At 45.8% G+C, this 11,976-nt stretch overlaps 1 protein-coding gene across 1 annotated transcript in view; it reads left to right on the forward strand.

Annotated features, from left to right (window-relative positions):
- Positions 1-7,427, forward strand: part of LOC117712807 (calpain-8) — a 69,001-nt gene extending 61,574 nt beyond the window's left edge. The window contains 5 exon segments of the mRNA XM_034508957.2: positions 50-118; positions 499-577; positions 1,094-1,210; positions 2,088-2,146; positions 4,035-7,427. Coding sequence (XP_034364848.1) covers positions 50-118; positions 499-577; positions 1,094-1,210; positions 2,088-2,146; positions 4,035-4,058 — 348 coding nt within the window. The 3' untranslated portion in view covers positions 4,059-7,427.
- Positions 7,428-11,976: the final 4,549 nt, after the last annotated feature.

The following is an 11,976-nucleotide window of genomic DNA, read 5'->3' on the forward strand; positions in this document are numbered from 1 at the left end:
GCTCACTAATGACTTAGAGCTTGTCCATATTGACCTTTAACAAACTTAGAGCGATGGGACAGGAAGCCTGCAACCTGAGGAGTTCAAGACTCTCTGGATGAAGATCCACACGTATCTGGTAACTACCTCTGGGAAGAGAAGGGCATCTCTCTGGGCCCTGGCCCCATTCCTTCTTATGACCCTCTATAATACTCATTCCTGGGGTGTTCTAGATTCTAGACTCTGGTCCAAAACCATCCACACCTAGGTACCCTGTTCAGAAAGAAGCCAGGAGGCAAAGGCAATGAGAGACACCAATGCCGACCTCTATGACGAAAGCCTCATGCAGAAGACAAAGCACAACACGGACATTTGTCCCATACCTATTTGTTCCAGAATTTCTTTGGAGATGGCAATATAACCTTTCTTGGGTGTATCCTTGGCCTCTCAAGAGAGTAGATTGGAGGGAAGTGTCAATGCTGGGGCTAGGCTGTTCTCATGTGTTCTCTGTGGCTTCAGGAGATCTACCAAGAAATGGACCACAACCATGTAGGGATCATGGATGCCCATGAGATGAGAACAGCTCTCAAGAAAGCAGGTGAGGGGCTGTCCTGTAGAAGAGGTCTTAGGACCCAGATGTGTTCACCGGAAATAGCACATGTTCTAATGATGGTGGGGCCTAGGGGTCCTTCCCGAGAGCTTTCCTACACTGGATGCCAGCGTGACAAGAAAGTCTTGCTGAAGATCCATCCTATCCAGGAAGGAGAAATGTTCAGGGCTCTGCATTCTGCCTGTTGCTGAGGCACTGCCCGTGTCTACTGATATAAAACTCCTCACCTTTTCTAGTTCATATACAGTGGGTATGTTGCTATGACTGACCCAGGGCTGGGCCGGCGTTGGACTAGGGAAGGGGCTGATGAAACTTCTCTAAAAGTGGAGGGACTTGTTGTCAGAGCACCTCCTGAGACTCCCTGGGAGAGGCAGAGGAGTCCTGCTTTACAGATTTCCACAGACTGATGGAGAGCCCCTGTGGTGTCATCCCCTTGGAGTCTATCAGGAAAATGCAAAGATCTTTGCATCATCCACGCATGACACAGTCTCTCTTGGCCATCAGGTTTCACCCTCAACAACCAGGTGCAACAGACCATTGCCACGCGATATGCATGCAGCAAGCTTGGCATTGACTTTGACGGCTTTGTGGCTTGTATGATCCGCCTGGAGACACTGTTCAGTAAGCCTGTTTTCATTGCCCCTCTTCTTTTCTTCAGAGACACAGAGCACTTCAGGGGTTAGGCCAGGAGGTAAGGCCTGATGGTGCCTTTGGAGCCTGGGGACTAAAAGTATATATGAGATTTGTATATCTGATACTCAGGAGGATGGGACGGTAGACACTTTAGGGGCTATGGATGTCTGAGGTGGTCATACCTAAGTGCTGAGGCGGCCTTTCCTTGGAGTCCTGGAGCTCTGCCATCCTGATTACTGAGCTATGCAAACTCCTTAGACCAAGATGCTGAGTCTCTTAAAGGTCCTGTGATATGAGCTTCTAGTGTTGGTTCACCTGTATGTCACCACGAGGGTCGTTTGAGAGGCTGTGCCACCTTCCAGGAAGAGGGAGGGCTTTCTCTAGGAGGCAGTAGCTGCATTCCTTCCACGATAGGCATTGAGAGCCATTCAGTAGAATATCTTTTTAAGGGAAGGGACCTTCCCCACACAGGGTGAGTACAAGGTGGAAAGTCTTAGGGGTAAAATATCAGCTGGCTAGAGATAGAGCAGAGGGACTGGGCCATCCTCAACCCTCTTGTCAAAGAAACTACCAGCTTCTTAGTTGAGCTTCTGAAGATGACAATCCAGAGGGGCATCTCTGCTGACGATGTTAGGGTCAGGGCCAGGGTCAGGGTTAGGGTTCCCATTCAATCTGGGAGATGTCTGTTGCCACCAAACTCACCCTGACTGCTGGTCCCTGGGTTAGATCCGGAGGGCAGGGGGTAGAGGGGAAAAGAGGGGTGGAGGCTTATAGCTTGGCATGGTTGGTCAGAGGCAACTACTCTCTGATGTTCCAAAACCCAGGAACAGACATGACTAATTTTCACCCTTCTCTGGTGTTTCAGAAGTGTTCAGCCTTTTGGACAAGGATCAGAATGGCATTGTCCAGCTCTCCCTGGCTGAGGTAAATGGCCCAAGGCCCAAGTATCTTCTCCTAGACAGACTTTTAAGTCCCTGGACAGAATAGGTGCTCTGCTGTGTTTATTTCTACCAACCAGCTTATTGCCATGCAAACCCCCTGAATGTTCTATGGTGGACACGGGAAGAAGGAATGCATAGTACTTTAAGTCAAACATTTTAATCAATGAATTAAATAATCTAATCAAGGCCCCCCTCTTACCTCTTCCATTCCTTTATCTTAAAGGTAAAGCTACAGGTAGCTCTATCTAAAATTATTCCAAAGATGCAAACTCTTGTTAATTGGGATGGACTTGTAGGTGCATTTGTGTTTGGTGCAGGGAGTAGGCAAAATTTAAAATGCCTGACTTCTGGGACTTCTGAATTAACATATAGGGGGCACCAGAAGCCAAGACTAAATCTCCAATGAGGTAATATAAAGGTACTAATTAAATGAGGGTTCTAATAGTACATAAGTCACATTGTGCTTAATGCAGAAAGTGCCAGTCAGTGCTCGTAAGGGGCAAACCCTGGGCAACACAATCTGTCGCTGGCTTGGGGGGGATGGAGGGGGAGGGCGGTAAGGGGAACAGAAATTGCCGACATGGCTCAAGGTTTCTGAGGCAGTGGAGCTAGAGGACTGGGTTATTACCTCTCTGCCAAGTTAGAGGACTGGGTTATTGCCCCTCTGCCAAGTTAGAAAACTGGGTTATTAGCTCCCTACCAAGTTAGAGGACTGGGTTATTAACTCCCTGTCATGTTAGAGGACTGGGTTATTACCTCTCTGACAAGTAAGAGAACTGGGTTATTACCTCCCTGCCATGTTAGAAGACTAGGTTATTACACTACCTGCCAAGTTGGAGGACTGGATTATTACCCTCCCTGCCATGTTAGAGGACTGGGTTATTTACCCTCTTGACATGTTCTGAGTCCAAATGCTTTTTATTCTTCTTATTAATGGAAATGCTATTGATTACTTCCTATGATCAAAAGAAAGCTTTCTTTGAAACATATCTGTGAATTCCTGCAGATACCTGGGAATCAGTGTAGAACATAAAATGAAGTATACATGCAGGAGTATACATACATGCATACATACATACATATAAGAACGTATATGCATATATGTGAAATACAAATAAAATGCAGGAATACATACATACATATGGAATGCATATACATATGTATATAATACAGATATGAATTTAGGAATATATTCACATATGTAAAAATATAGAGACATAAGTATACAGAAACATAAATATAAGGATATATGTATGTCTCTAAGAATATATATGTATATGAACATAATTGTCCTTTATGGGGATTTAGTTCCAGAACCTTCCTAAGACACCTGGATGCATCAGATTTTGTATAAAATGGCGTACTATTTGCATAGGACCTATATACATCCTCTCGCACACTTTAAATCCTCTGTAGACTATTGATGACGTCTACTACAATAAATATAAAGCCTAATATACTGCAAGAATGCCAAGGCTGGGTAAAGAACTGTCTCACTGCATTATTTAGGGAGGAAATGGCAAGGAAAGAAATTTGTTCATGTTCAACACAGGTATAATTCTTTTTTCTGGAGATTTTTAATCTGTTCTTGGCTAAGTCACGGATGTGTAACTTGTGGACAGACGAGGCCCACTGTACTTATCGACACACCTAGTTTTGGAGGCCCCTTTGGGTACAGAGAGTTTCTATGTGGCATTTTCTACAGTGCTCTGAGTTGGGAGCTAGTGACTGTTAAGGGCTTCCTGGGAGTAAGGCACTTGGAGCAGGATGGAGCTGTAACAAATGATGATCTATTAGACAGGAGAGCATCTGTGGCCAAAGCCCACATACTCCCTAGAAACTATGTGCTAAGTCTACCTCTTCTTTTGCAGTGGCTGTGCTGTGCGCTGGTCTGACCCGCTGTTTGGATATCAACAACTTCGCTGCCTCCCGCTTGTCTCTTCGCAATCTTATGAGCACGTATCCTCAAGTGGCACTTACTGACTGACTGTTGTATTATTGTTCCAGCCAATCACTGATCCTGAGACACTGGCCTTACCCCACAGAGCATGCTGGGGAGCCCCAGATCTCTCGGCAGCACCAAGCTCTGAGCTATTTGGGCTGATCCCAGGGCCCAGCAGAAGGAAAGCAATCAATTAAAGTTGTGGGCCAGGGTGGTTTCTGCCTTCCTCTAGAGATGTACAGTGGTGAAAGCAACCTGGGCTTCTCATGCTCTGGGAGAAGACATGGCTTGAGCTCCTGCTGGAAGCAAGGCTGCTTCTGAGGGCTCCTGGGGAAAGGGCAGAGTTTCAGTAATGCCAAGAAAGGGTACAGGCCAGGTGTAGGGACGCTGAGAACCGCCCTCCTTAGAGACAGGGAATGTTGTTAGCTGATGAGAAGCTAAAGGACTAATGTAGTTCAGGTGAGTTTTGCTTACAAGTGAACCCAGGGCTGCCTGCTGCTGGTGAAAAAAATGAGAGCACAGCCATAGCATCGCTGTGTGCAGACAGATGTATCAGCTACTTTTCTATTGCTGTGACAAAACACCTTGAGCAGGGCAACTTAGAGAACAAAGATTTGGGTTCATGGTTCCAGAGCAGAGTGGAGTGAAGTTATGTCGTCAGAAGCAGGTAGCCAGGGGTTCGCATTTTGAACCACAAGCACAGTTTAAGTTCTCAAAGCCCACCCCCAGTGACATACTTTCTCCAGAAAGGCCATACCCCCCAAACCCACCAGGGACCAAGTATTCAAATGCCCTAGCCTATGGAGAACATTCCACTCAAGCTGCTACCACAGGATAGTGCTGTGTCTCCCATACGGCCTTCAGATCAAAGTGTAAGGGAGACAGTACACTTCCTTGCACGCCCTGACTCCTGTATTAGTCTTAACTGTGGACTAGTTTTCTGTTTCTAGCAGAAGAGTCTGATGAATGTTCCTTGTAGGATTTTGACCAGAAGTCATGGTGACAGCTTTCACATTGACTTCAACTCTCCTAGACTCAGTTGGAGGAGGAGCAGCACTTTTCACTGTGACAAAGTGACACAAGGTGACCTGATGGAGGCAACTCAAGGAAGAAAGGCTTACTTTGGCTCACGGTTTGCAAAAGGTTTTAGACTCCCCACAGGAGGGAAGGCATAGAGAGTCCATGACAGTGGGAACAGAGATCTGAGCTCCACACAGCATGGCCGTAGACAAGATGCCCAGCAAACCAGCCAGTACCCAAAGTGGGTAGAACATCCCTACTGCCTCGCGTTCATTAGCGTATCCACCTCGGAAAGGTCCCATAGCATTCCTTAAAATACTGCCGCAAGCTGCAGCCAACTTCAAACCAGGAACTTTTTAGGAACATTTCACACTCAAGTAAAAATACTCCGTCCCTGCCCCCCAAAGCGCATGCCATCTCATGATACAAAACACGTTCAGTCCAATTTCAAAAGTTTCCATAGTTGCAACAGTCCCCACCCTGTTTGAAAGTTTAACATTTCTTCTGAGACTTGAGGCAAACTCTCAACTGTGAGACTCTACAAAAATAAACAAGTTTAGATACTTTTCGTACACAGTGGTACAGAGGGACGGATGAGACACCGGTAAGGAGAGATTAGACCAAAGCAAGACCAAAGCCAAGCATGGAAACAGTAAATTACGTAAGTAAGTTCTGTGTCTGGCAAATGAGGCTTATGATGACATCATCTGAGCTTCAAGGGGCTGGGGCGGCCCCTCCCCTTCCATCCCTGCTGCCTGAGCGCTCATGGTATATGGGGGACCAGAACTTCCTTTTTTAGAGTCGAGGAATGTTCTTAGCTGATAAGCAGCCACGAGAGCTAATGGCAGTTCAGGTGAGTTTTGCTCACAAGTGAACACAGGGCTGTGTGCTGCTGGTGAGAAAATTGAGAGCCACCTCCAATTACTGCCTGTGGCTTTTATCAGCATATGTCACCTGCTTTTGGTGTTTTCAGTATCCTGGAGTCTCCTCTGAAACTTGGGCCTCACCTTAACAGCCTAGTCAGGAGGTCCTGTGAGGAGCCCCAATCCTGCTGCACATTTCCAGGCCTTAGACTTTTCTCTGGAATCTCGTAGCAAAGCATTCCATCCATTACAATTGCATTCTTTGTGTGTGAAAACTCAGCACCATGCAGATGACACTAATTTTTGCTTCCAACTCAGGATATAGCCAGGATTCTAAAGCCCCCAAAAAGCCTAGCCTGGAGAAATAATTCCTGAGCGCCCCTTTAGGCACTCCTTTATAGGAACTCTCATTTTAAATAAAAGTCTTTCAACTGAGTTTATACCCTGTAGTCTCCAATAGGTGGGATCTTTGCCTTGAGGCCTGTGTGCCCCGCCCCCTGCCACCCATCCCTTGAACTATGGCAAAGCATTCAATTTGACTTTAACAGCTACCATGGCTTTGCCTGCAGTATTCACATGATTCACTACAATAACAGTATTCAGACTCCTTTGATGAATGATCTACAAATCCTTCTACTCAGTGGCTCCTTGCTGTAAATCTGGTTAAAAACAGCCGGTGATAACCATGCCATAGTCTGGGTGTCTTGAAATTTCCTCTACCAGGTGAACTAGTCCTTAAAGATACGTGAAATCAATGCAGGTTCTTGGTCAGGGTGTACCATGAATGACCTTGAGTCCTCTTTCCCAATAAGGTCTTCTTATCTATCTGGAAGTTGTGAGTTCAATCCTTACTGCCTGTAGTCCTATTGTCATTCTGATTTTCTGCCCTCCCACCAGAACCTACTATCTGGCAAAACTTACACTATCCTAGCTACTCTCTAGCCTGCAGTTCTAAAATCTTTCAAATTCCTCCTGCAAACCAGTTCAAACAGCCTGAGAATCTCATGGTCAAGCTTATCACAGCTGTGTCCAGCCCCGCAGTTGCTTTCCCCATTACTACAAGATCCCTAGCATCAACTTAAAGAGAAAAGGTTTATTTTGGCTAATCTCAGAACTTTCGTTCCATCCTTGTGAAGAAGACACGGCAGAGTTTACAGAGTTGGGAACATATGACCTTGGCTCTTCATATCAGAGAAGACAAGAAATAGGACACATAGGCTGGAACCAGAAGCAAACAAACGTCACAGCCTAGCCAGAGCCCACATCCCACATCCTAAAAGTTCCACAGCTCTCAAAACAGTGCTACAGACTTGATGGTATAGGCCTGAAATCCCAACTACTCAGATAATGAGGCCGGTGAACTGTGAACTCAAGGCCTATGTGGGCTACAGAATGAGTTCAAGGCCAGCCTGGAAAACTTAATGTGACTGTCTCAAAAAGTAAGAAGACCTCTGAGATGGTAACTCATGTTTCTTAGCATGTAGGGAAGCCCTGGATTCAATCCCTACCCCTGAAAGAAAGGGTAAGGGGAGGAGCATGAGGTGGGTGACTGAATGTTCAAACATGAACCTGTGGTTCAAACATGAATCTACCTTGTGACTATGATAAACACCATTACCAAAAGCAACTCGGGGAGACAGGGTGTTATTTCAGCTTACAGGTTGCAGACCATCGTTAGGATAAGTGAAGGTGTCACCCCTGTGCAGGTAGTCCTGGGTTATACAAGAAACCTGGTTAAGCAAGCCATGGAAGGCAAAAGCAGTCAGCAATGTCCCTCCATGGCTTATGCTTCCGTTCCTCCCCTGACTTTCCCTTCAGGATTGACTATAAACTGTAAGCTGAAGTAAGTCCATTCCTTCTTAAGTTGCTTTTGGACATTATGTTTATGTCAGCAATAGGAAGCAAAGCAGGACATAAACTAGTCCTGGAGAGCGGGCTGTTGTGGGAGACCCGACCTTACTGTTAGGAAGGAGGATTATGGATGTGTTTATAACTTGGGCTAGAAAAACCATTAGCACTCAGAGTTTAATGGGATGGTCTGTGTGAGCTAGGAAAAGAATATTGGGAGAAATGTAGACAGTAGAGGCCTGGTTTGAGAAGTTTTAGCATGACGCAAAGATCCTATCAGGGTTGTTCATGTGATTTTTAATTAAGATCTGTGGTTGCTGGAAAGCAGGGACTAAAGAATCAGCTATGATTAACAAGAGACCACTCAACAGTGAAGAGAAACCTTTGCTACACTGGGCCAATCAACACTAGTTATCTGAAGCTGAAAATTCAGCTGTAGTCTTATTGACTATCCTTGAGCTTGGTTTCATTTTGATCTGACTATTCTTCCTGTAGAGTGAAAAATTATAAAGGCCATTTTATGAAATATGTGTAGATTTCTTTGCCCTTAGACCTGGGCAGAAAAGTGCAGATTCCAGAATGAGGAACTGAAAATAAGATTTCAGGCCTTCACTTTCCCCGGGGCACATTCCGGGTGGAGGACACTGCCCCTGAATCAAGCCTCAAGCAACAGGCCCACCTATGGGTGGGAGAGGCTCAAGGCAGGAAGACACATTCCTGATTACAGATAAAGATGCTGCCACCTAGGTGGGGCTATAGCCGGAAGATAGTTAATCTGAAATAGTTGGTAATGGCAGGATAGGACACAATGACATGATAAAAACCACATTTTTTAGAAGAATGCAGGGTGATTTCCACATGACACTAACCATTCAGGGTGGGTTTCTCTGGAATGTTTCACTATTCTTATGTTATGTATCCTTGGCAACCCCTCACCCCTCCCTACTCCCCTGGTTTGTGGTTTTTCCCTTTAAACCCCTCCACAGACTGGATGTTGGGGTCGGACCCTACTCCTGCGAGAGTACGTGGTCAGACCGCTGGCTGCCAGCTCTTTTCCCTAATAAACCTCTGCTGATTGCATCCAGGTATGGCTTCTTGTGATCTTTGGGTGGTCGTGATTTCCTGAGACTTGAGGAAGGGTCTCCCGAGTATGGGGGGTCTTCATTCCTTCTTGGAATAAGAACGTATGTAACTTATTTGGACTTTGAGGGCATTCACAATGAAGAGATTTTGGATGTTTTAAAGAGACCAAACTTTTAAAGTATTTCCATTTTTTACAGATTATGGGACTTTTAAAGTGGGATTGTATTTTATATTGTGATATCAACTGGAAATATTGGGGATAAACAAGTAAGAAAAGGTTACAGTTTAAGACTGATACGTTTGTATGTCAAATTAATTAGGGTTCAGTTGTGCTTATCAGTGTCAGGTACACACAAACTAGAGTTACTTGGGAAGAGGGAACCTCAATTGAGGTTTTTGACTCCATCAGACTGGGCTTTGGACAAATCTGTGGACATGTCTGTGGATATTTTCTTCATTAATGTTTGACATGGGAAGTTCCAACCATCATGCACAGGGCCACCCTGGGCAGATGGTCCCAGGTTGTATAGGAAACCAGGCTGAGTCCTGAAAAGCAAGCCAGTAAGTAGGTCTCTGCTTCAGTTCCTGCTTTGAGTTCCTGTCCTAACTTTCTTTCTTGATGAACTGAAAGCTATGAAGTGAAGTAACCTTTTCCTCCCCACGCTGTGTTTGGTCCTGATGTTTACCAAAGCCATAGAAAGCAAACTAAGATGTTGGTATTTTCTGAATGTCTGTGTCCAGAAGCCCTGCCAATAGTGTCCTCAGGCATCCTCTCAAGTCTTCCTTGTGAACAAGACCCTGATGCAGAGCTGTGGTTTGTTGTCACTGCCCAGTGTTGTAAGAGACAACCACACCACCTATCTCTAGCTTGGAAATAGAACAAAATTCTGAGTTCAATGTATGGAACCTACTAGGTGGGTAGAGTATTTGGAAAATGTGGCGTAGTTTTACATGGCTGCATTATAATCAACTTGCAAGTATTTTGTTTTAAGCCTGTGGGCTTTACTTACTTTAGGGAATGGATCGGTAATAAAACCGTCTCATTACAAAAATGGCATTTGCTTTGCTGTCTTACATTCCAAAATGAGGTAGGCTGAGAATCCCAGCACTGTAACTCTTGAGAGTTCGCTTCAGGCTTCTTTCTCTACTCCTCTCCCAGATGAAGACATTAGAAATGTTGCTTTTAGGCATGGCCTCTCCCTTGCTCCTCCCTGTCACTGTAATGAAATACCGAAACGATATATTTATAAAGGGAAATGTTTATTTTCTTTGTAGTTTGGAGGTTCTTATCCCAAATCAGGCAATCTCATACCTTTAGGCTCCCAGGGACAGTGGCACATTGTGGCAGGAGCAAGCAGGGAAGTGAAGAAATTACATCATGTGCCAGGAAGTAGAGAAGGAGAGCACCAGTAGAGTTTCAATTCCCCTTTGAAGGCACAACCTTAAGGGTTCTCCTAAGACCTTACAGAGTCTACCATCTCTCAACGCACCATCTAGGGAACCAAGTCTTAAAATGTGGGCCTTTGGGGGCTATACCCATATCCACACAAACACATCCCTTAGATGCAGCTGCATCTCAGGAGACATAGACCTTCTATAGCATCCCACATGTCTCCACTGAAGCCCATGCCGCACTACCAAATAAGCATGTTGACCGACTGGCCTCCCATGTTCCCACTGGATAGTAGATGCAGGAATCATGTTTTCCTGTTCTCCCTCTTCCCCAGCCTAGTGCAGTGCCTGGCACAAAGAAGATAATAAGATGACATTATTGCCAGAGGAGGCTCTGACCACCAGGGACTTCATTGAGTTTCCAGGGAGATTAGATGGGTTTTCATTTGGTCACATACAGATGACGCGGGAGTTTACAGCATCTGGAGCCCAGACTAGATACAATTGACATGCAGATGTGCTGAAGCCAGGACTCTGTCCAGTGTGAAGGGCGTGCTTCTCTTGGAAACATGTGACACCTTCAGGCTCCCTGCCGAGTGCTTCCATTACCACCCCAATGCCAGAGCAAAGGAAGCTGGAGCCCTGTGGGCTGGCCCTCAAACCATCAGGTCTTTGATATGTGCACTCATTCTTGGAGAGCTCCTGAATTCTCCCAATTCCCACGAAGAGGCTTAGTAGAATGCTTAACTCAGCTAGGAGGAACAACCAGGAGTGGAGGGGCGGGGCTTGCAAAGAATCCCCCCCTTGCCACTCAGCCATTCACTTCACTTTTTAAAGGCACCTTTTATTGCTCATTAGTCAATAGGAAGAAGCAAAGGCCACATACAAACCCCAGACTCATCGGAGCCCCGCCCCGCCCCTCAGGAACTGCAAGCTGGCATTTAGGTGGGAGGCGTTCCGAGTATACCTAGTATTCTGTGTAACTCCGTAGTAGCACGAACATTGCACTGAGACAGTCTTGTGAATTAGCTTTCTCCTCACATCCTCCTGCCCAGGCAGGGCTTATTGTAATTATAGATAATCACAGAAGCAGCTTGAAACGAGGCTGGGGAGAATCAGACACACAGTCCATCTACAGACCATGGGAGGGTCTTCCAAGCTAGCTCTGCAGAGTTGTACCTAGGTCCAACCCAACTGGCCAAGAGGGTCTCCCCCTCGCTTAGGTGGTCTGTCCCTCTCTGGCTCCTGGCTTCCTTCCAATTCAGTTGCTCTTCAGTGTGTCTCCAAGACAAAGCCTCCTTCCTCCTGTCAGCCACACATTTTCTACTTAGCCAGGCTTCATTGCTTGACTTGCTTCTGTCCAGTTCAACCTGCCTAGGTCCTCAGATGTCCATCATCTCTTCAATTTTACATGTCGCACATCTTGGGAGCCCCATCCACTTATAGCCCTGCCCCAGGACAAGGCTGTCCCCTGTTCTCCTACACCACTGCCTGTCTTCTCTTCTCCTACAAGAGCCCCAAGTCATAGATGAGTGTCTGTCTCCCTTCTGTGCCTTAATTATGTCCTCTGAGTCAGAGATGTGGGTGACTTAATGGCTTGTGAAACAGTCAGGGAGGAATCAAGTCTTCTGCTTATCCATGACCTCTTTGATTTCAGAAAAGATT

The sequence above is a fragment of the Arvicanthis niloticus genome, chromosome 7 (assembly GCF_011762505.2).
Source record: "Arvicanthis niloticus isolate mArvNil1 chromosome 7, mArvNil1.pat.X, whole genome shotgun sequence".
NCBI classification, from domain to species: Eukaryota; Metazoa; Chordata; class Mammalia; order Rodentia; family Muridae; genus Arvicanthis; species Arvicanthis niloticus.